Raw genomic sequence first — 25,762 nt, 5'->3', positions numbered from 1 at the left:
ACCCCCCACCCTTGGCCTCACTGATGTGGTCCAAAGGAAGGCAGAGCAATGCACCACTGAGCTGCAGGAGTTTCTGGAAGGAGGTTTACAAGACACCATCCAACTGTCTTAAGGACTCCATCCTGGATTTGTGTAGGATTTACTCCTAAGCATTTTCTTCTTCAAAAGTGGAACTATGACTATATATCGTTTCCCCTGGATGCTCTTTTCTTCTGTTTTGCTGTCTTTTCTGCCTTTTGCTTATGCAGAGAAACATCCAAGCCTTTCTTTTCTTTGGAAAGCTCTCAGTGGTTGCTGCTAAAGTCAGATAATTAGCACCCCTGCTACGATGTTCCATTTCAAAGCTTCAGCAGTACTAACCTGGCAAAAAAAAAGAAAAGGGGGGGGGGATATTAAAGACAGAAAGCACAACCAGCAAAATATTCTCAGTTTTGTAGCAGTCTCATAGATGGAGACATAATCCTTTATCTCAAAATAATCATATATCTGGAAAAGTCAGCTATCAAGATAATCACATCTCAATAATAAGTGCAGTTACCTGTGAGGTTTGAAATGTTGGTTGAGATGTGGTGGTCTTGTAGTAAGGTTAAAGCTTACTGGGAAATGATATACAATGAATTGAAAAGGATGTTCAAGATAACTTTTATTTTTTAAAAAACAGAAGCTTTTCTTTGGGGAATTATAGGGACAGAACTACCTAAATTGTATAGAAATGTATTTACATATGCTAGCTACTACAGAATCAAGAATGCTACTTGCCCCAAAGTGGAAAGAAGCAGAAGTCTCAGTAAAGGAAGAATGGATAAAAAAAACTTATGGAATATGCAGAAATGGCGAAACTTACTGGAAGAGTAAGAAATCAAGATAACAAACTTTTTATAAAAGAATGGAAATGGCTTATTGAATATTTACAGATAAACTGTAAACAGATAAGAACATTGGCAGGATTATTGTAATAACCTGCAGTTTCATAAGAGTATATATTTAAAGTTGGATAAATGAGCAAATTAAGTTAATTTGAATATGCAGAAGATATTAAAAATAAATTTAAGAAACCGCAGAAAGAGGGGGAAGTCAAGTTTTGAAATGTCAAAATGATTGTAAAATCAATGAAATGTATAAATATGAAAAGTATAAATGAAAAGTTTTCAAAAAGAAAAGAAAGAAATGTTGGCTGAGGAAGGGGTGTTCAGATATTAGTTTTAAAGTTTTCTACCCCTTCAGAATAGTTTTTGGACTACATAACAACCATTTTGAATGTTTTATGTAGTTTTATAGTAGTTTTATGTAGTTTTTCAATTTCATTGTTCTGCATGGGACAATGGCAATAAAGATATCGTATATTGTATATCGTATATCGTATCCAGCCCCAGTCCAAAATGGATAAAAAAAGTATGATTTTTAAATTTTATTTTCTTCTTACATTCATCTCCCACCTTTCCTCCAAGGAGCTCAAGCTGTCATGCATGTTTCTCAACCTCCCCATATCCTCACAATATCCTTTGTAAGGTATGTTAGGCCGGGAGACTCTGGCTGGCTTAGTGAGCTTCATGGCTCAGACTCCCAGGTCCAAGTCAGTTTACTGCCCATTCACTCACTTTTTAGAGGCCCCATTGGAACTCTTCACGATCTCTCATTGTGATTTCTTTGTGACTCTGAACAATTTAGTATTCTCAGCAAACTTGCCCACCTCACTGCTCACCCAATTAAAAAGCCAAATACCAGTCCTTGAGGGGCTCCACTTTCTTCATCTCTCCATTTGGATAACTCTCCATTTATTCCTCCTCTCTTCTCCCTGCTGCTTAACTAATTCCTCTCCTCTTCCTCCATTCCTGTTAAGCTTACTCAGGAGTTGTTGGTGAGGTACCTTGTTGAAAGTCTGAGTACACTATGTCAACTGGATCACTTCCCTCTACATGCTTGTTTATGCTCTCAGAGAACAGGAGGGAACGGGAAACCTAGAGAACTCTATATGTAAATGTCAGATGGCTGTTGCGGTTGCTTGAGAGTAACCAGGCAGGTCTCCGACCTGTCTTTTACAGGTTTTATTTTGGTGCAAACTATTTACAGTGAGGGATGCGGGTGGCACTGTGGGTTAAACCACAGAGCCTAGGACTTGCTGATCAGAAGGTCGGCGGTTTGAATTTCCGCGACGGGTGAGCTCCCGTTTCTCGGTCCCTGCTCCTGCCAACCTAGCAGTTCGAAAGCACATCAAAGTGCAAGTAGATAAATAGGTACCACTTCAGTGGGAAGGTAAATGGTGTTTCCATGTGCTGCTCTGGTTCGCCAGAAGCGGCTTAGTCATGCTGGCCACATGACCCAGAAGCTGTACGCCGGCTCCCTCAGCCAATAAAGCGAGATGAGCGCCGCAACCCCAGAGTCGGTCACGATTGGACCTAATGGTCAGGGGTCCCTTTACCTTTATTTACAGTGAAGAGCATCATAAGTTTATGTCTGGCTCAATCGCTAGCAGAATCCGGGAGTGGTCTGTTTTTGTACCTCCCCCAACATAAAAGTTCCGTCACCCCCAGCCTTTTCCGCCCCTCCCTGTGCCCCAGACTACTGCGCATGATGGGCGAGGGCAGGGATGTGCTTCCCTCCTCTCCTGCTTGCTCAGGTGTGGTGTTAAGGCTCTTACTAGCATCCTCTGGTCCTTGCACCTCTTCTCCACTGGAGGTGGGGCTTACCTCCTCACCGGAAGAGGAACTGCTTCACAAGATTTTCAGAGGCTCCCTGTAACACAACTCCCCCTCTATCTCTTGCTTCTGAGCTGATGGTAGTTCCCTGACAGTAAAGGATACAGAAGGCTGATAAATAGCAGCTGCTGGGGGGAAGGCAGGATGGGGAGCAAATGCCATCAGTTTGTAGGATTCTCAAAATCATCTGGTTGGCGTCATTTGGGAGTAGACTGATGGACTAAGTAGACCTTTGGATAATCCCACAACTTCTTAGATCCATACCTTACCATCTATGTATGATGTTGAATATGTTCGTCTGCATATGATAAAAGAATAGTCCTATTCTTTTTTTGGAATCTAGCTTCGGTGAGTTCCCTTAGCATCCTTGGAGAAGAAAAATAATTGAAAAAAAGTCTTTTTTGCAAACTTTAGAAGTAGTGTATTTTTATGAAGTTTGTTTATTGTTATTTTATGAACCGTATCCACATTCTAATTTTATGTGACCCCCCCCCCCCTTTCTTTCTCCCTCTCTGCATAGTTGAGATCTCTGTTACATGCATAATATAAATCCAATTAGGACTATTTTCAGAATAGTAAAGTAATTATTCTACAGAAATGTCATGGATCTTTAATATAACTCCTAGGTGAATAAACATTGAGGACTCTTCCTTTGCCAACCAGAGCTTGAATTTAATATACAAAGGTGATTACTCATGAATAAATCATGAGAACTGAAATGTTGGCTGAGCAAGAGAGGCACATCGGGAATGTTAATGCGCTGCTAAACTGAAAATGATACTTCTCAGTATTCGAGAAGGGGCTCAGAAGAAGCCAAGGTTCAGCCCAGTTGTGCTCCTGATATTTTGGACAGCTCCCATCATACCTGGGTGTTGTGATCTAAAACAGGCGTAGGCAAACTCGGCCCTCCAGATGTTTGAGACTACAATTCCCATCATCCCTGACCACTGGTCCTGTTAGCTAGGGATGATGGGAGTTGTAGTCCCAAAACATCTGGAGGGCCGAGTTTGCCTATGCCTGATCTAAAACATCTATAGGACACCAAGTTAGAGGAGGATGCTCTGTAAGAATGAAGACAATCATGCCTTGTAAGCATGATGAGTCTTCAACTTTGTTTCCATTTTAACGTTACACCCAAGATCTTTGAACTTGCTTATATTGTCTTGGTTTATATATTTGTGGCTTCATGAACAGCGTTGATCCAGTTTCAACTTATCCTTGTTTAAAGGGGAAAAGTTCTCAACCAGCCAATTGCTGTGTGTGTGGTTGGCTTTTTACATCAGCAGGTTTTTCAAAAAGAAGTCGCTCTTGGGAAAAGATCAAACTTTTTTTTTACTAAGGCTGTGGTCTCAGCTTCATCACAATTTGCAATATGTCATCTGTGCCTTCCTTCCTGCATTGCCAGCGAATGTTATATCGCCTCAGTAAGACGGCTGTGCCTAAGGCACAAAAAATTCTGCAAAGGTGGAAATTGCCTGGAGGGAAGTATTAAGAATTTATGTTCTAATCAAGGCATTGTAATTGGGTTCTCCAGTGGAAGGAAAAACCCAGGTGTTAAAAAATAAATGGCTGTTCTCGTTTTCCTTTAGCCACAGTTATGAGCAACTGGATTTGTCATTGTTAAAGGTGAACAGTGGGGAAATACGAGTAGCAATGTCATAGAACTATGCAAGTCACTGAATAAGTCACTGAAAAGCTAAGATTAAAATCAATTCAGACAGCAGTTATAAACCCACTCACCTGGGTGTAAGTGTCGTTGAACTCAATGCAACTTCTCTGCACGTCAACCCAAGAATATTCATATATGTTGCAAGCCCAGCAGCAGCCTAATGCAAGGTGTGACCAGAAAGTCTGGTGAATGGTCACAGAAATCGGACAGCGAGAAATATTTGAACATACATGCTTTATAGCAGGGGTCAGCAAACTTTTTCAGCAGGGGGCCGGTCCACTGTCCCTCAGACAGACTATATTTTGGGGGGGGAAATGAATAAATTCTTATGCCCCACAAATAACCGAGAGATGCATTTTAAATAAAAGCACACATTCTACTCATGTAAAAACACGCTGATTCCCGGACCGTCCATGGGCCGGGTTTAGAAGGCGATTGGGCCGGATCCAGCCCCCGGGCCTTGGTTTGCCTACCCATGTTTTACAGGCCTTCAAAGTAGGCCGCCTCTGATACAATGCATGGTTGACAACATTCATAGAACTGTTGGAAACTTCTGGAGAAATTCTCTTTTCATACTGCTTTTAGTTCCCCCCTCACAGCAGCTTGGACGTGTGAAATGTTGGAAAAGCCATGCCCTTTCAGTGCAGATTTCAGTTTTGGAAAAAGAACAAAATCCGGTGGGGCCAGATCGGGAGAATATGGAGGGTGGGAGAACTCAGTAACCTCAGTGACGATTTCACGCAGAATATGCAATTCTTCCGCATCAATAACTCATGAACTTTGTCGACATTTGCCGCCGTTCTGCTCGTTGATGGTCTGCTCTGCCAGACCCAGAGTCATCTTCAATGGTTTGCCGTCCCTTACGGAAATGCTTAAACCACTCATACACTGTCTTTCAAATTATAACTTCATCTCCTTCCACAATTGTGAACATTTCGTTGGTTTCCGATGCTGATGGTATGTTCAAATAATTCTTGCTGTCCGATTTCTGTGACCATTCACCGAACCTCCTAGTCACACCTTGTATTTCTCTCCCATTTTAGGATCCTTCATTTACCTTATTGGTGATTGTTGACATCCCAGGTGTGCTGTTACGGCTGGAATTGTGATTGCATTGCCATTTATATCTCATATATCGATATCTTTACTCTTTGATCAGACCTTCTTATAAGTGTTACCTCAGTGTCTTCAGTGAGTGAAGGGCAGCTTCTTTGTGAATGTTGGCCACTATCAATTGGATGGCAACAGGTCTTAGAACCCCTGCCTTTGCAAAGTTCATACTCTTATGGACTAGCACAGGCACGCCCAACAGGTAGATTGTGATCTACCGGTAGATCACTGGAAGTCTGTGGTAGATCACTGGTAGATTACTGACTCCTCCCAAAGAAGCTACAACTTTGACCTGAACCCTCCAGTTTTTAACTCTATGAGTAGATCGCAGTTCTTGGGAGTTGGCCATTCCTGGACTAGCACATCTCTCAATTTGGAAGTTTTCACCCTGCATCTTTACATACAGTTCCTGTTCCAGAAGATCTGTTAAATTAGGTTATTTTGCATTTCTCCTCTCCACTTTCACCTTACTTGCGCTATTGGCAAGTGTTAATACAGATCAAATGCTGGCAAGTCTGGGCCACCAATTGCTCTTGTTTCTGCCATCCAGCTCTTAAATCTGATCAAATGAATCTGTATCAGTTGGTTTTGATACATAAGACGGAATGTTTCTGGGTCCAACAAGAGGCACCAAGAATGAGGAGTAGTTTCATATATAAAATGCTTTATTCAGAGGAGCCTTGACAAATTAGAAGCTCTTATCATTACATTAGCGGTGTGCTCTATTTCTCCACACACTCAGATCACATCCCTACAATTGTATAAAAATGATCCAGATGCTTCATGTTGCCATTATAAAGAAAAAACAGCAGGAGCTTTTTATCTTCCCTTTGCAATTTCAAATCAGAATTAGGTTTTGATTCCCTTTTGCACAGCTTCTTAGTTAGAATCCAGAGGAGCTCTTGCAAGGGGCCTATTGTAATATTGGCTTATTGCCCACCCACCAAAAACCTATGAAGTTGAGAAAATACACGCACACACACACACACACACACACACACACACGTATACACTCCAGGCATGATTCTATGTGGATGAACTTTTCTTATTTTTCCAGAGTTTTTCTGCATACCTGATCTAAGATTTTTTAAAAAATGCTTATGTGCTTTTTCATTCCATATATGTTCAGACATACATCAAGTTAGGCCACTTCGGGAGCCGTTGGTGGTACATGGAAATGTATATTTGATCAACTTGAATGCTTCCATCATCTTCCAGGCTGCAGTATTGAACCGGAGTCTATTATTATTATTATTATTATTATTATTATTATTATTATTAAATTTAAATAGTTTGAAATATTTGATGATTTCTTTGGATCGTAACAATTGCTGATTGTGTGAATGGGCATCTTGTCTCATTAGACCCTAAGTCTATGATGGCGATCTGCTCAAAGTAGCCTTTGGTAGGACACAGAAATTCTTTCTGGCTAGGTGATCCTACTGATCTTCTTAGCTCTCTCTGTCCCACCCTTCCCTGTTTAAAGAGCCCCATCATATTTGTCTGTTGCAACACTGGGGAACTTCTGGCTGCAGGCTTAGTTACAGCTGATCATCAGTGCTTGCAGAGAGCTGTCAATTGGGCTGTGAAGCCTTGATGATCAGCTGATTGTCTCGGCTTCAAAGTGTCACTCACCCAACATGGTTGAATTTCAAGGTGTGGATGAAAATAGGCCATCAAACATCAGTGTGATGTCAGATTGCTGATAGTTGGGCATCCAGATCCAGTTCCCTATTCCTGGTCTATTGTAGAGTTGCTTTATTATATCTCTTTTCTTTGTCAAAACAGACATATGTGTGTCAAAGCTACTCATGCTTCTTAACAAACCAGGGACGCTTTCGAGCATAAACTCTCTAATTGCGCCTGACTGCCAGATAACCAAAGGGCAGAGCAGGTTAAGTGGACTTGTGTCCGTCACAACAAAACACTGGCTCTGCTCCTATTATCCCTGGAATTGATTCTCTCTCATGTGTGTCTTACTAACTGCTGGGAAATTCTTTTGTGTACTGAGAAAATAGAGATTTAAAGGGCAATATCCTGAGCACAAAAGAATGGCTGTGATTTGCCCCAAACAAAGGTGTGTAGGACTCAATACATTTGTCACTTTGGGTAGCTGTGAATTGAGCTGCATTTCCCCATATTAATACAAAAGGTAAAAAAGGTAAAGGACCCCTGGATGGTTAAGTCCAGTCAAAGGTGACTACAGGGTTGTGGCGCTCATCTCTGCTTTCAGGCCAAGGGAGCAGGCGTTTGTCCACAGACAGCTTTCCGGGTCATGTGGCCAGCATGACTAAACCGCTTCTGGTGCAATGGGAAACCAGAGTGCATGGAAATGCTGTTTACCTTTCTGTCACAGCGGTACCTATTTATCTACTTGCACTGGTGTGCTTTCGAACTGCTAGGTTGGCAGGAGCTGGGACAGAGCAATGGAAGCTCACCCCGTTGCGGGGATTCGAACTGCTGACCTTCTGATTGGCAAGCCCAAGAGGCTCAGTGGTTTAGACCACAGCGCCGCCCGTGTCCACAATATAGCTCCACAATAACATGAGCCTATGTATATAACCTGAACCTGACAAGTCTGAGTTCCCCTTTCCCACAGGGCCGAGGCGGCAAGGGAAGCATCTATGTGTGGGCCTCTGGAGATGGAGGAAGCTACGATGACTGCAACTGTGACGGTTATGCATCAAGCATGTGGACCATCTCCATCAATTCGGCTATTAACGACGGCCGGACGGCTTTGTATGATGAAAGCTGCTCCTCAACCTTGGCTTCTACTTTTAGCAATGGGAGGAAGAGAAATCCCGAAGCTGGCGTGGTGAGTAGAGAAATCACAAATTGTAGTGTTGTCTTTTCACAACATTAAGGGGTCTTCCTTTCCAGGAAGGAACACCCCTCTACATCTTTTGACCAACTAAGCCTTGCTAAATCTTCCCAGCAAGCATCTAATGACTAGAGCAGATATTTAACGCTTGGAGGAGCTGGAGAGAAATGTGGTTTTGAAACTGTGTTGGTCTGCCCTAAGATAGACAAACTTCTTGGTACAGTGGTAGCTCGGGTTACATACGCTATTAAAATAATCTCCCTTTTAAGCAGAAATATCTCATACCATTTTCATCTGCCTATCCAGCTTGTAGGAGAATGGAATGTTCTCCCTCCCCCAGGTTAATTTTTCTATATTCTTGTTTCAGGCTACGACAGATTTATATGGCAACTGTACGCTGCGCCACTCTGGAACATCTGCAGCTGCACCAGAGGCTGCGGGAGTGTTTGCACTGGCACTGGAGGCAAAGTGAGTGAAAACAGCCATCAATTATACTGTTACGAATTTAAATTACTCCTATTTATGGCTATAAACAAACCTCTTAAGCTTGCATGAGCCAAAACGCAAAATTCCATGTTACATTAAATGGTTTATTTTTGAATAGGTAATTTTACTAATGTAAATTCACTCGGCTTCTCCCTAACCATCTTCTGTTGCTCTTTTTCCCCCTGGCCATTTATGCATCATCAAACCAGACAACACAGATTTGCATGAAATTTGCATATGTCGATGGTGCATATAAATAAATGCAAATTTCCATTAGGAAAGCTGAAATGCTTGTCCTGATGGAATGTGTGTCATAGCAGGATGTGCAGGGATGCGGATGGTACTGCGGTCTAAACCGTTGAGCCTCTTGGGCTTTCCGATCGGAAGGTCGGCAGTTCGAATCTGCACGGCTCCCATTGCTCTGTCCCAGCTCCTGCCAACCTAGCAGTTTGAAAGCACACCAGTGCAAGTAGATAAATAGGTACTGCTGCGGTGGAAAAGGAAACAGCATTTTCGTGCGCTCTGGTTTCCCTCATGGTGTCCCGTTGCGCCAGAAGCAGTTTAGTCATGCTGGCCACATGACCTGTCTATAGATAAATGCTGGCTCCCTCAGCCTGAAAGCAAGACGAATGTCGCAACCGCATAGTCACCTTTGACTGGACTTAACTGTCCAGGGGTCCTTTACCTTTACCTTTTTAAAAAAAACAACAAAACAAAAACATAGCATGATGTTGAATTCAATGTCACACAATGTCACTTGTTCTGTCAGGGCATGAAATTCAGCTTGCCAGATGGAATGATCATTCCTTTCTCATCACCAACTCTTGGTACAACCTCAGGGGCCTGACCTAGCCCCTGCTTGACCCTAGCCCCATCCAAGTAAACATCAGCCATGTCCATATTGGGAGGGTGACTCCCCAGCTCTGCCCCACTGCTCATGCCATGGCTGGTAATAATGGAACAGCGCTATGCTTGGTGCAAAAAGGACCTTAGATTGCAGCAAGGCATTCTGGGATGCAAAAGCAAATGGCTGCTGTCCTTCTGGAAATATGAGAGGCAAATCTGATGATCTCCAAAGCTTGCTCACCTCTCTGTAATTCTCATAAACATAACATATTATTTGTGGATTTCTCCAGACAGCTCTCTGGAAGTTTTTCAATGGTTAAGAGAACTATAAAAGCCTTCCTAGAGACAGAGGCATAGGAAGGTCAGGTGGTACCCCCCCCCACACACATTGATTATTATTATTTGCCTGCAAAAATGGTTTTACGTTATTTCCTATTTTCTTACAAAGGAATAATAATAATAAATAATGATAAACTTGTATTTATATCCTGCCCTCCCCGGCCGAAGTCAGGCTCAGGGTGGCTAACATCAGATACATAACCTTGGTATAAAATCAAACAATAATTACATTACCTCCTAAAAACATGTCAAAATCAAATTAAAGTCTAATTAGATGGCTTTCCGCAGGGTTAGGGTTGGGAACAGTAAGTTCTCCACTGAATTGAAATTTCAGCCTTCACGACATAGGAAAACGGCCAAGTAAACAGCTATTTTCGTCGTCAAGATATTAACTGATATGCATGGAATTTCATATATAGCTATATAATCCCTAGTATAGTAAGATAAGACCTTTGGAGCAGGCATTTTTTTTTTAAAAAAAAGTTTTTAATGAACCGCCCTATTAGGGTAGTAATTGTTCCTTGATAATTTGTCACCCCCCTCCATGATGGTACCTGGGGCGGACCTCCCCCCCCCCTTCCTAAGCCGCTGCCTAGAGATATCATCTCTGACTGTATTGCTCTCTTGCAGCCTGGATCTGACATGGAGAGACATGCAGCATTTGACAGTACTCACCTCCAAAAGGAATCAACTTCATGACGAGGTTCACCAGTGGCGAAGAAACGGTGTCGGCCTAGAATTCAACCACCTGTTTGGCTATGGCGTCCTTGATGCTGGGGCAATGGTTAAGATGGCTAAAGACTGGAAGACGGTTCCAGAAAGATTTCACTGTGTCGGTGGGTCGATACAAGAGCCTCAGTAAGTGATAACAAACATAAGGGGTTCAGTTCAGGGGTAGTCTCGTTATAATCAGCGGGATTGTGTCACTTACGAATATAAGATTACCTGCCATACTGTCTCAGAGGAAAAAAATATTGTCCAAAGTGGTTCAGAAGACACCTTTAGCTGTTTTGAAGGGAGTGGATATTGTAGCGAGGTTTTGAGTTGCATAACAGTTTACTTCAGGTATGAAACCAGGGTTGTCAGGTGGCAGACAAAACATAAGGCAGTTTCCTGCTTGAAGAAGAGTTGTGTGCTGAATTATAGTGAAGGAGCCTGCCTTTGCAATAGTAGCAACAAATCTGGGTAACACTATGCAAGTAGAAATGAATGTTCTCCACCACAAGAATGAGTTCCAAAGCTTTACTGGAAACAGTTTTAAAATAGTTACATATAAACATTTGAAATATACAAAGTAACACATTGGTCTTAAACAAAGTAGTAGTGTAGTCTTCTTTTTAGTCCTTAATGCAGTTCAAAAACTTTCCTCTCTCTGGTACCTAAGTAACTTGCTTGTTCTGCAGATTTGCAGTTCAGGCTTCTGGGTTGAAACAGAAACATCCAACCTTTTCTTCCGCATTCGCCAGAGTGAAACCTCCCGTGCCTAACGCAAACTAATGCATACAAACATTACATTTTATGTCTTTAATACTTTCTGCCATATCAGTTTCAAAGGGCAGCTTTTAAATTGATTGTGACAGTGGCTATAGCAGCAGAAGCAGAAGCAATAACTGGAAAGCCTTTCTGTGGAGCCTCCTCTCCTCTTTGGACACTGTAGTTTTCCAGGAAACCTTAGCACTCAGTAAAAGCAACAGGTGCCCTGGAAACAACATGCCCATTTGTTTCTTATGCCTGAAGATTTTGTCAAGAACCTGATCTCCCTGTGGAGCGCTGAGGCAACATGGAAAACTACATGACTCAGAGCTCATTGTTCATAGCACGTGCCCAACACTAGTCCCAGGCAACTCATTGTGCTATGAACAATGAGTTTGCTTTCTGAGCTGGACAAGAACATACTGAGCTAACCCAATCCATAAAACAGTTGAACATTTCAAGCTGGAACAGTATGTGTTTCCAGCCCAGTAAATCGAAACATTGGCGACATCATTTATATAAAGATCTCCGTCCTGACCTGGTGTGCATGTACCACTCAGGGTGGCTAAGCAGTGGTGATAAACTAATAGTTGCCTGGGACTAGTGCTGGATTGGGGCCCATGACAGGCTCAAATGCCAGGGCTGCAGAAGTTTCTGCAGTTGTGGGGGGAGGACCTGTAGATCTCCCACTCTGAGACCTCTCTCTTTTACGTCAGAGGGGGGGATCTGATGCATCCTAGGGCCTCTGGGACTCCTTAAAAGGAGCCAAGGGATCGCTGGGCCTACCTTATTAGATCCTTCATTGATTTATTACGCCATTTGGTGATAACTCCAAAACACTTCAAAGAACACCATACAAGGTGTTTGAATGCTGTACCATCGCAGCACTAAATATTTTGTTTGCTCAGTGTTCGCTAAATCTCCAATTAAGGGCCAGGCAGTCCAATTATTTTCTGATTATCCTCATGCAGTAAACAGAATGAGTCAACAAGCAAATCAATTAATGCTAATTGACTGCAACAGCTAAAGTTCAATTGAGTTATTTGAAATACTAACCTAATGATGGACAATTTATGCCTCTAACAGCTGCAATTCACCTTTTCAGTGTTATTTCCCAAAGTGGTTGTGCTTTATAGGAAATAAAAGAGATCTAGCTCTAGAATGAAGAGGTTAATGGTTTGCAAAAGTTTGATTAGCGTGCTACTTTATTTTATTTATATAGAATTCATTAGGGGTTTCCATGTATATCGTGAAAGTAAGAACTGTTAAAGATGTGCCCTCAAGTTTACAATAGTAAGAATTAGAGTTGTGCTGAGTTTTCAAGAGGTTCTGTTTCTGATGTGAAGAGTGCCATTTTGTGAGATGGGAGAGAGGATGAAAATATCCTCCATGGGGGAGGGAAAGCTTATATTCCCCTTTTACCTTCATTTTCCCACATCTGTTCTCAGCTATTGCTTTGTGATCTGATGCTGCTCTGTATCTCCCCTCCCTCCCACTTCATTACTGCATCATCATCATCATCATCATCATCATCATCTATTATTTATACCACACGCATCTGGCTGGGTTTCCCCAGTCACTCTGGGCAGCTCCCAACAGAATATTATTATTATTATTATTATTATTATTATTATTATTATTAAAAAGCAATAAAATATCAAACATTAAAACTTCCCTAAACAGGGCTGCCTTCAGATGTCTTCTAAAAGTCAGATAGTTGTTTATTTCCTTGACATCTGATGGAAGGGTGTTCCACAGGGGCAGGCACTGCTACCGAGAAAGCCCTCTGCCTGGTTCCCTGTAACCTCACTTCTCGCAGGGAGGGAACCGCCAGAAGACCCTCAGCACTAGACCTCAGTGTCCAGGCTGAACTAAGGGGGTGGAGACGCTTCTTCAGGTATACTTCAAGTATACTGAGCTGATGCTGTTTAGAGCTTTAAAGGTGAGCACCAACACTTTGAATTGTGTTTGGAATCGTACTGGGATCCAATGTAGGACCAGTGTTATATTGTCTTGGTGGCCACTTCCAGTCAGCTGCCCCGGACACAGAATTAACCTGCGCCTCCATGGACAGCTGTGAGTCCAAAATGACTCCCAGGCTGTGCACCTGGTCCTTCAGGGGCACAGTTACCCCATTCAGGACCAGGGAGTCCTGATTTCAACCAATCAGGGATCATATGTTAAGCATGGATCCAGGTCTCAAACCAAATTTGATTGTGTGATTGCATCATTGACAACGAAACATACAAGCAATGTTTTTCCCTAAGTGGGAAGAAGGAAAGCTATTGCACAGGCAACTAGGCTTCTCTTAATAAGCTACTGTGGTGGTTTCAATGCTCACCAGGCACTAAGGGTGAATTAAATAGCCTCTCCTCTAATGGCCGAGGGACGCGGGTGGCGATATGGGTAAAAGCCTCAGCGCCTAGGGCTTGCCGATTGAAAGGTCGGCGGTTCGAATCCCCGCGGCGGGGTGCGCTCCCGCTGCTCAGTCCCAGCGTCTGCCAACCTAGCAGTTCGAAAGCACCCCCGGGTGCAAGTAGATAAATAGGGACCGCTTACCAGCAGGAAGGTAAACGGCGTTCCGTGTGCTGCGCTGGCTCACCAGATGCAGCTTTGTCACGCTGGCCACGTGACCCGGAAGTGTCTCCAGACAGTGCTGGCCCCCGGCCTCTTGAGTGAGATGGGCGCACAACCCCAGAGTCTGTCAAGACTGGCCCGTATGGGCAGGGGTACCTTTACCTTTACCTTTACCTCTAATGACCATTTGCCATCATGCCTCAGTCTTGTCAAGCTGACTTGATATATTTATGGCTCATCTTCAAATATTTTGATGTGCGCTCTCTCTCTCTCTCTCTCTCTCTCTCTCTCTCTCGTATTTTATTGCTGTTTGATTTGAATAAGTTTTTTTTTTATCTTATTGGCCCACTTCTATCAGTCATCTATCTATATCTGTTTTCTTGCTTTTTTGGGTTAGCCACCTTGGGTGCTATGTCTAGCAACAAGAAAATATATTAAGTAAGTCTTGAGAAAGCAAATGGCAAAATTAATTATCCTACAACACACACACACACACACACACACACACACACACACACACACACCGAGCATTGTGACAACCGATCAGGCCACTGACACAATCCCACAACTGTACCCAAACTTTGGTCCATGGTGCTAGGCTACGCTATGGGGTTAAAATTTGTTTCAGAGATGACACCCACCCACATCCACAGAATGTGTGTGTGTAGGGTGGGTGGTTGAATCAAAGTCAAGGATAGGAATCATGGATGACTTTAGGGCTTGGCAAGAGCCATACCCCAGTAATAATAATAATAATAATAATAATAATAATAATAATAATAATAATAATATTTATACCCCGTCCATCTGACTGGGTTTTCCCAGCCACCCTGGGCGGCTTCCAACAGAATATTAAAATACAATAGTCTATTAAACATTAAAAGCTTCCCTAAACAGGGCTGCCTTCAGATGTCTTCTAAAAGTTTGGTAGTTGTTTTTCTCTTTGACATCTGGTGGGAGGGGGTTCCACAGGGCAGGTGCCACTACCGAGAAGGCCCTCTGCCTGGTTCCCTGTAACTTGGCTTCTCGCAGCAAGGGAAATGCCAGAAGGTCCTTGGCACTGGACCTCAGTGTCCAGGTAGAACGATAGGGGTGGAGACGCTCCTCCAGGTATACTGGACCGAGCCCATTTAGGGCTTTAAAGGTCAGCACCAACACTTTGAATTGTGATCGGAAATGTACTGGGAGCCAGTGTAGGTCTTTCAAGACCGGTGTTATATGGTCTCGGCGGCCGTTCCCAATCACCAGTCTAGCTGCCACATTCTGGATTAGTTGTAGTTTCCGGGTCACCTTCAAAGGTAGCCCCACATAGAGCACATTGCAGTAGTCCAAGCGAGAGACAGTGGCGTAGCGTGGGGGGTGCAGGGGGGGCCAGCCGCACCGGGCGCAACATCTGGGGTTAGGGCAAATCCACAGGTTAGGGGGCGCAAATCCATGGGTTAGGGGGCGCAAATCCACGGGTTAGGGGGCACAAATTACTTGCCTTGCCCCGGGTGCTGACAACCCACGCTACGCCACTGGCGAGAGATAACTAGACCCTGCACCATTCTGGTGAGACAGTCCACGGGCAGGTAGTATCGGAGGAGGAATTATATTCCCTTTCATTACATAACCTCATCTGTTGTGAAGTCTTCAAAAACCAACATTTAACCCAGGCATAGGCAAACTCGGCCCTCCAGATGTTTTGGGACTACAACTCCCATCATCCCTGACCACTGGTCCTGTTAGCTAGGGATGATGAGAGTTGTAGTCCCCAAACATCTGGAAGGCTGAGTTTGCCTATGCCTGATTTAACCATTAGCTATATGGAAATGTGACGCTCTCTGGTTAATAATGATTTTGTTGCAATACTTTCTGTATTCATGCACAAAGCCGTAATGAATATGCTCTGGTAAACAGACGTGCTATGAAAAACGTGGCATTCAAAACCATTTCATTTATTTGTACGCTCCAGGAAAATACCATCCAGTGGCAAGTTGGTCCTGACTCTTACGACTGATGCTTGCGAGGGGAAGGAGAACTTTGTCCGTTACCTTGAACACGTCCAGGCCGTCATAACAGTGAACTCTACCAGGAGAGGGGACTTGAATGTCAACATGACATCCCCGATGGGGACGAAGTCCATTTTGCTGAGTCGGCGTCCCAGAGATGATGATTCCAAGGTGGGCTTTGACAAATGGCCTTTCATGACAACACATTCTTGGGGAGAAGACCCCAGGGGTACTTGGGTTCTGGAAGTTGGGTTTGTTGGTCTCCTGCCTCAGAAGGGAGTCCTCAAGGAGTGGACATTAATGCTACATGGAACTCAAAGTGCACCCTACATAGACCAAATAGTAAAAGATTACCAGTCTAAATTGGCCATGTCCAAGAAGGAAGAGTTGGAAGAAGAATTAGATGAAGCTGTAGAGAGAAGCTTGAAGAGTATATTGAACAAGAACTAGCTCTGCTTTGCATGTCAGACAGCATCCTTTCCCCATTTCCTTTCCTAAACATTAGGCATATTCCAGTTATTGTCTTTAGAACATTATCCTAACTCCCTGGTTTCCCCCCAATTATCTGCATTGTCTAACTTAATTACAGTGAAAACTTTTGAATTCTGAGCCACAAATATATTATTATTATTATCTACCAACTACTTTGTAAGTGTGAATGACTGTAACTAAACTATCTTCGATTTGGGGTTGGGGTGTTCTTTTTTTTTTTTTAATGTCATGTGAAAAGTATCCAGCCAACCAGCTGTGATCCTTTTCCTCTTACTGTTTTTGCAGCGAACACATCACTTGGCATTTTATCTATCTGCTTAGATAGCTGAATGTTCAAAACTGGCAGTTCTGACTTGCTGAAATACTGCCATGGCAGCTGTAATCGTGGCAAAACAAAACCAGTTGTCACAGGACCAAATCACCTGCAATATCGTTCGTGCTTTTTTAAAAAGAATAGCATGCTTTAATTCACCACTTTTGACTGGAAGGAATAGCAAGGGTGGGATTCTGATCCAGAATGGGGACCCATAGCAATTTTCTGCTGAGGAACATTTGCCCTCAAAGGCTTTGTTTCCTTCCCCCCAAAAGTGGGTAATTTAAGCATGCTTTTTAAAAAAAAGTGTGAATAGTGTAGTTGGGCCCAATATATGTTTGAATACATATTCAAAAACAAAAAAAACCAGATTCATAAGCTGAAGGAGGTTACAGAGCGCAGGTCCTGCCTTATGCTATTTTGTACTTAAGACTCTAGTTCAGTGGTACCTCGGGATGCGAACGGGATCCGTTCCGGAGCCCCGTTCACATCCTGAACATAATGTAAGATGCAACAGCGCGTCTGTGTGTGCTCGGGTTGCGTTTCGCATGTGTGTGACGTCATTTTGACCGCCTGCGCATGCGCGAGCAGCGAAACCCAGAAGTAACACGCTCCATTACTTCCACGTCGCCATGGAGCGCAACCCGAAAGCGCTCAACCTGAAGCGTATTTATCCTGAAGTATGACTGTACAGTCGTACCTTGGAAGTCGAACGGAATCTGTTCTGGAAGTCCGTTTGATTTCCAAAATGTTGGAAACCAAGGCACGGCTTCTGATTGGCTGCAGGAAGGTCCTGCAGTCAATCGGAAGCAGCGGAACCCCTGTTGAATGTTCAATTCCAAAGAACGTTCACTTTCGAGTTTGTGGCGTTCAGGGGCCAAAACGTCTGAGTACCAAGGTGTTAGTGATCCAAGGTATGACTACTTGATTTCCCGAGACTAAGTCCCATTGCACTACTTTTGCATAGACATGTATTCACTGGGGGGAAAAGTTTGGAACCTGAGGACAAAGCGTCCTCAAAGAGTTCTAATGTTTCCCAATCCTGGTTCTCCTCCCAGATCCTTGTATGTATTTTAGTGGCACTGTCAGGTGGAGAAATCCATCCATCTGCATTTGAGGGGCAGGGCTGGTAAAGAATAAATGTATTCTCTTACTTCATCATAGCTCTCTTGGCTAGATCAGGTTGTGCAAAAGATCGCCAGTATCCATACAATTCAATGCCTTTAAGACTAGCATTTTGAATAGTTTCCTAGGAAGAGAGGAGGAAGGCATGTGCAATAAAGAGAAGCCACAATCCTTAAGCAACTGTCTCTAGAATAATCACATTGACTGGAGCAAAGTGGGGTGTTTTGAAGCAAAATTGCTGTCAGATGGAAACTGCTAAGTAACTATGAAGCCACCCCAATCCCAGGAGCAGATCTACTATGAAACTGATGAAGCTTAAGCTTCAAGGCCCCTAATCCTGGAGTGGCCTCAGAAGCTATTTTAGTCCACATTGCTTAAAAACTTTGGGTCTAGTAGGCCCAATTTAAGTCGCACAACTTAATTTTTCGGGGGGAGGGGGTATATATTTCAACAATCCCAATGTTTGAGACTCAGTAGCACAGATGTTGTAAAGGTTTGGTGACCTGCCAAGGAACAACCCCATTGAAGAAGATAACCATGGTTACCCAGACCTCATTGCTGGTTGCAAGGAAGGCCCCATAACAGTTCAAGCTTCAGAGCCCCCAAAATGTAGGTCCGCCACTGCCCACTCCACAGAAGCTCCAGAATGGTGCAGAGAGGATGGTGTTGAGCTACTCCTGTTCTACATCTGTATGGGGCTATGGAGCTACAGTGGCGCTGTGGACTAAACCACTGAGCCTCTTAGACTTGCCAATAAGAAGGTCGGCGGTTCGAACCCCCGCAATGGGCTGAGCTCCCATTGCTCTGTCCCAGCTCCTGCCAACCTAGCAGTTCGAAAGCACACCAGTGCAAGTAGATAAATAGGTACCGCTGTGGTGGGAAGGGAAACAGTGTTTCCGTGCGCTCTGGTTTCCGTCATGGTGTTCCGTTGCACCAGAAGCTGTTTAGTAATGCTGATCACATGACCCAGAAAGCTGTCTGTGGACAAATGCCAGCTCCCTCGGCCTGAGCACCGCAACCCCATAGTTGCCTTTGACTGGACTTAACCGTCCAGAGGTCCTTTACCTTTTTCTTCTTCTTACCCCAGCCCCTGGGCATTGCTAGGGTATTGCAGGGCAGCTCCAGCATGGGAACAGGTAAAGCACAGCCCCTCGCTGCCAGACCGTGCCAGACCGTACCATCATAGGTGGAGGCAGCGGGGGGGGGGGGGGGAGAGATCCTAGCAAAGCTTGGTGGTCTGTGCCATACCCTCCCCCCCATCCCAATGGCTCTTGGGATATCAGTGCGGAGAGGCCTTTAAACCACTCCCTCCTGCTTTTGTATTGGACTGTGGGTCCTTAGCAGCCTCACAATCCCTGGTGTGCTGCATTCTAGGAATTATCATGAAGTCACAACTTCATCTGAATTTTTTGGAACTGAAGAATGAATTGGAGCCACCCAATTCCAAAAGCATTGTCAAATATGCTTTAGTACGACAAAGCAATTTTAAAATTATAACATATTTGGTTATCCATACAGTCAATAAATGTCTTTGCTGCCGAAGGAATAATCCAATAAAGCAGCAAAACAATACAAAACGTTGAAATCAAATATCCCCAGAGCTGAAAATGCCAGGGGTGCCACTGAAACTGTATATTTCAGCCATCAAGGGACAGGAAAGTAGACAGAAAGGTGTTTAAATCCCACCTAAATGTTAATAATGAGAAAGACAGACACACTTCACCGATGAAAAGGATGGCTGGTTGTCATTATTTCATGATCATGGTGCATCTCATAATGCTACTTTTTGATTGGGATATATATTAGGAAACTTATTTATAACCTGAGGGGATAATTGTGGCACCCTTCAACCCAATTTAAGCTCTTTTGGGTCTTATTAATTTAAATGGGAAAAGTGACACGTGTGCTTAAATGTCTCCCGTGGAGACAAAACAGACTTAAAAGTTCATATAGTTTTGGCTGCGACATGACCTTGGAATTAAAATCATGCAGCCACTTACATTAGTGTTTGTGGTTTATAAAAGCCTGACTCAAATCATCTAAAATCTCTGGCCTTTCTAGAAAAGCAAATTAAACACAGATGTTGCCATGGTCGTGGGTGACTCCAGCCAGGGCCGTCTTAAGCATATCCGGCGCCATGGTGCAAAGCTCCCTCTGGCACCCCCTGATGCCAGGAGGCACTGCATCCAGCCTCTGCCTCTTCCCTGGTGCCCTCCAGAACTTGGTGCCCCGGCGCCCCGCGCCACTAGACTCTATGGGTAAGACGGCCCTGACTCCAGCAAAGAGCAACTTGTAAGAGCTTCAGAACAGCCAAAATTTCAAATCTGTACATTACCAGGTGGCAAATCTCTACCTTTTTCATCCTGAGCCTATGCTCTTTTGGTTGCATCCAACAAAGTCATGCAAGGACTTCCGCTTGGACAATGGAATTTCCCCTCATTCTCTAAATCCTCCAGAAAGCCAGAACTTCACCTGCTCCCCACTGCAGCTTTTCTCCTTCAGTCTTTGGAGGGTGACAGAGACATGATGGAAGAAGTGGGGCCTGTAAGCACATCCCTGCTCTGCTCTCACAAGATTCGAGTTTAGCTCTTTAACAGACTCCTGCAAAGAGATGTGATTCAGCAGAAAGTATTTTACCGAAAATGTGGTAGTAACTGGAGCCTTCCTTTTGGGTGTGTGTGGGGGGAGCAATCTTTCTTTAATTTTTATTAAATTTACTAAATTACATTTCAAAATACCATACATCCCAGCACAGTTTACATGAACTAAACCATTCAGTAATCCATTGTTACATCCATCAAAACATTTACACTGTTGAATTTATCTGAATGCTACCAGTGTTTTTAAATGAACACAGTTTTCCTCCATATAGTCAGTAAACATTTCCCAGTCTTCTTTAAATGTATGTTCTTCTTGATCTCTTATTCTATATGTTAAATCTGCAAGCTGCGCATATTCCATCAGTTTAAGTTGGCATTCTTCTTTGGTTGGGACCTCGCTCGTTTTCCATTTTGGGGCTAACAAAAAACAGGCCGCCGTAGTAGCATACTTAAATAGTCTTTTTTGACACCTGGGAATTTCCCACTGAATTATCCTCAACAAAAAGGACTCTGTGTGGTGTTTTTTTTGGAAAGGTACCTTAAAACATTTTTTTCAGTTCATTATATATCATTTCCCAATACTCTTTTACCCTTTTTCAACTCCATCACATATGATAAAACGTACCCTCAACCTCGTTACATCTCCAGCACTTACCGGTATTTGATTTGGACTTATACATTTTAGCAAGTCTGCTCGGACTTAAATATCATCTGTAAATCATTTTCAGGTAGTTCTCCTTCGAAGAATAACATGCTATGAACTTCAGATCGCCCTTCCAAAGTTTTCCCCAGAGTTTCAAATCTGTATTATGTCCTATATCTATTGCCCAGTGTGTCACAAAGGAGGGAGCAATCTTGACAATAAACCAGTTGTCTCATTGATTAATTGAGATTTGCCTTGACTCCAGAAAAACCTACAGCTGTTTCTTGCTGCTCTAGGTGTGATGCAGAGGCATATCTCAGAGTCAAAAGGACTTGTGTGCATATTTCTCATCACATGAGTTTAAGCATGCTTTTGCTCCTTAGTTTGCAAATGAATTGTTTTCTCGTAACTGTTAACCAGGGCTTTTTTTTTCAAGCTGGAACTCACCGGAACTCAATTCTGGCACCTCTCAGATGGGCACCATTGCCATTCTAAGAGAACAAGGGAGGTGTTCATGGTGAGTTCCGGCACCTATTTTTCTAGAAAAATAGCACTTCTGTTAACAGTGGCTCCTTTTTTCCTCTTTCAAGTCTCCGGAATGTGTTCTAGTACAGTCTAATTTATCAAAGTACAATATTGGATATCTAAAAAGGTGCCTCTAAATATACGTCTGAATAAATTAGGAAGGCTGTGGATCCCAGGTGGAGACATGCAAGCAGGGAATACGTACACCAGAAAATTTGGAATTATTCGGATCTGGGCAGTGGCAGTTCTGCTGTTTCTTTATGGGATGTGTAAAAATGTGCAGCTTAAACATAGTCAGGAAGATAATATAAGAAACATATGAGTTGTTTGTGCTGAAGATATCGCACATAATCTGTTCATAGAAGCTTCTCTCTCTTTTTTGGTGATGCGTAACAATGTCCATTGTGTGCATTGAGCATTCTACACTGAAAATTCTCCCATGCCTCAGAAATAAAAGGAGCTTTGTGCAAGTGTTGGAGCCACTGGAGATACATGGAATGCAATAAAGAGTTTCACAAACGAGGAGCACAATAAGTTTCAGAAATGTATCCTGACCGACAGGAGTTGTGTTTGCTTGAGTGCTTCTGGGTTTTTTGCTCGTTCGTTTACAGAGGGGAAAGCATAGATATATATATAGATATGTATAAACCTTTTAAGCTGGTAAGCTTAAAACAAACCAAAGGATAATATGTGGCTAATTCTAACCTCAGATATATGCATGGACATTCGAGCTTTAATAACTGCAGTCTGTATCCCATGAAGGACCGTAGGAAAACTCTTCTTATCAACAACCCAGAACACCTTGAATAAAAAGGCTGCCAGTCCCTTCTATGAGTGGATTTGCATTTCATATAAATGATTATTTCTTTTTTTAAAAAAATTAAAAATCTTTTTTATTGAGTTTTACATTGCAAATTTAAATTCAAACAACAAACATCCTCACCCTCATCATTCAGGATTCCCTGAATCCTTTGACTCCCCCCCCCCCACCCTTCCATGGTTACCATTTTCAATCTTTTCCCACTGCTTCACTTATTTTCTCTATTTTTCTTATATAATCCCATTTTACCTTAGCTTTTTTAGTACATTACAAACGTTACTCGAATCCTGCCAAAGTTTTTAGTTGTTTACAGCGTTCTCTTAGGTACATTATAATTCCCCCCCATTCCTTTTTAAAGTTCTTCTCTTCCTGGTCTCTGATTTTCCCGGTCAATTTCGCCATTCTGGCATAGTCCATCATCTTCACCAGCCGTTCATATATGACTATTTCTAATCACATGCTCAAAGCCCTGATGGAAAACAAGACAAAGCCTTTGTGTAGAAAGGGGGTTCGTTGAGTTAAATGGTTATAGGCTGAATCTAGAGCCAGTAAATGAAAGACTTCAGCCTATTTTGATCTGAATCTGGGGTGAAAAACAAAGCAAACCTAAATGAGCATATGGACATGCATATCTGAGAGCAGAATTTGCTTCTGCTTCTGCTCTTATGGCCTCTGACCAGCTTCTAGTGCCACTTTCCCGCACGAAAGCAGAGACCCCACACGGATCCCCATCAGATTCATGCATCTCCATCAAGTTTAGTGGGGCAGACCTCCAGATCGACATTGTGATGCATCAGTTGTTCTGATCTCCCTTGCTGGTCGAGGCCATATATATTTAAATATATAAACTAAAGTAACCAACAATAGCTATAGTATATATGGAATGTGTAATATCACATCAACCCATCATATGTTATATATTTATATATACGCACCCAATTGTATATAAGAATAAGAATATATTGCATATATATATATGTATTTCTAAGATACATGTACTTACGATAAAGGCAAAGATCACATTCACATCTTAGATGGTCTTCAAAATGTTAAATGAAGCGGATCTTCATTTAAGAAAATGTTTAGATGCCATTGCTTTGATGTAACTTTCCCCTTTTCTGTTTGAACATTAAATATCCTATATAACAGCAAAATTACTAAATGGGTGTACATATTTTCATAACCTGAACTGAAAGATAACTCTAAGGAGTTGACAGCACATTTTGATATTATTACTAACAATGGTATATATGACACAGACTTAATTTGATGGTTTTTGTTTTTTTATTTGCATCAGAGTAGAAACTGAGAATAAATTGCGTACCTTTTGTTGTATTGCTGATGCAAAAGAATAATGATTTATTCTAATTTATTTATTTTAAAGTGGGTGTCCTAGGCTTGTTTACAGGCAGTGAACATTGTTAACTTCTAAAGCCTCGTGCAAACGTTTTATAATATGAGTAAAATAAAAAAAGATGTTGTACAGCAGCATATCCCATCATCATTGCTCATCACAAATTATGTGGTATCACACTTGTCAACTTTGTAGAATGAAAATTTCTGTGTGGAAGCCCAGATGCGTGAGTACTGGTTTTGGTTGTTTGGAAGTCAAGCTTTATCAAACTTTCCCTGTGCTCAGAGACAATCTCTTCAAGTCTATCAAGCTTTTTTTTGCATAGAGCAAACATTGTCCTTTAACAAAGAATATCTAAAACTGACATTCCGGAGCCTAACTGTGTGGTCTGGGATCAGATGCGGTTGATCTGGCTTGGGGTTGTAGATATGATACAAAAGGTGGTCTGGTCAGACACCTGGATTCTCAGTCCTTGCCTAGCAAGCCAGGGGGTCTTAGCCAATGATTAATGACTCCTTGAAACAGGGAGTGATCCTCACTCCTTAAGAAACACTTATTTGCACCCAGAGTATTGTAATAACATTCAAGTACAACTATTCCCTTTTTTCCTCCTCCTCCTCCTCCTCCTCTTCTTTTTACAACTATTCCCTTTTGTGGCAAGGTATGAGAGAGAGCAGGGTGCTGAGCTGAGGGGGTGCAAAATTGAGAAGATCCATAATGGAGAAGATCCGTTTTGGGGAGCCAAATTTTGGGCTCACACATTGCCTTATTACAAAAGTTCACCAAATTCTGCCCCTGGAGAGACAGAGACAATATGGTGGATCCCACTCCAGGCACTTAAATAGAAATTGTTTATGTGGATCCATTTCAGTTGGAGTGCAAACTGAAACAACCTTGATCACCCTAACACAGACGTAGGCAATGTGGTGCTCCCCACAATACTATTGGGCTAGAGTTCCCATGATTCCCAGCCAGCATGGCCAATGATCAAGGGTGATGGGAGTTGCAGTCCAACAATATCTGGAGATCACTAAGTTGACGATCCCTGCAGTAGGGTGGCCTCTGCTGGGAGAGAGCTGGGAGGCATGTGGCTCTGTTGATTCTTCTTGATCTCTCAGCAGCATTTACTACCATCAGCCATGATCACTTGCCGGACAAACTCAGTGGGAAAGATTCAGGAGGCACAGTGATACACTGATGTCACTCCTATCTCCAGGGTTGGTTCCAAAGGGTGGCAATGAAGTTTCTGCTCATAGCTGTCAACCATCCCTTATTTGGCAGGAAACTCCCTTATCCCAGCGCCGTGTCCCACTGCTGTCCCTTACTGATGATGTCCCTTAAATTTCCTGGGTTTCAAAGGAAGCAGCTCCTCTCCCTCCCTCCCTGCCGGCCAGGGAGGAGGGAGACTCCAACTGTGTTGCTTGGCTGCGTTGCTCACCCAATAAGGAGTCTAAGAACGACTGGGGGGTGGAGCTTGCATGCCTTGTGCCGATCAAATCGGCCGCGTTGCCTGGGGACTCACCTTTGCTCAGCACTTCCCAGCGAAGAGGTGACGTGGTTTTCCTTGCTGCATCCCCTTTGCTGGGTTGCTGCACTGTGGGAACCACCACTTGAAGCTTCGTTTGGCTGCTGACTGGGCTTTCTGCCTTTGGCTCGGAGGGGCTCAGAAGATGAACATACCTGTGCCCAGAAAATCCCTTATTTTCGAGGCTGCTGGTCCCTTATTTTCAAATCTGTAAGTTGACAGCTATGTTTCTGTTTGAGCTCATGGCACTTTCCTATGCATTTTCTAGAGGGCTCAATTTCATCCTTTATGGTTTTTTAAAATATCCATATGAATCCTCTGTGGATCATCAAAATCCATCATTGGTCACTGTTGTCT

General features: G+C 43.0%; 1 protein-coding gene across 1 annotated transcript in view; it reads left to right on the top strand.

Moving 5' to 3' along the window:
• The window catches only part of PCSK2 (proprotein convertase subtilisin/kexin type 2), a 118,770-nt gene extending 102,074 nt beyond the window's left edge, over window positions 1-16,696 (top strand). The window contains exons 9-12 of the mRNA XM_028722283.2: window positions 8,075-8,290; window positions 8,664-8,764; window positions 10,598-10,825; window positions 15,972-16,696. Of these exons, the coding sequence (XP_028578116.1) occupies window positions 8,075-8,290; window positions 8,664-8,764; window positions 10,598-10,825; window positions 15,972-16,458 (1,032 nt within the window). The 3' untranslated portion in view covers window positions 16,459-16,696. The remainder of the gene's footprint in view (window positions 1-8,074; window positions 8,291-8,663; window positions 8,765-10,597; window positions 10,826-15,971) is intronic.
• Window positions 16,697-25,762: the final 9,066 nt, after the last annotated feature.

Source organism: Podarcis muralis, chromosome 3 (assembly GCF_964188315.1).
Source record: "Podarcis muralis chromosome 3, rPodMur119.hap1.1, whole genome shotgun sequence".
Classification (NCBI taxonomy): domain Eukaryota; kingdom Metazoa; phylum Chordata; class Lepidosauria; order Squamata; family Lacertidae; genus Podarcis; species Podarcis muralis.
The sequence above is the reverse complement of the archived record's forward strand: the minus strand, read 5'-3'. Positions and strand labels throughout refer to the sequence as shown.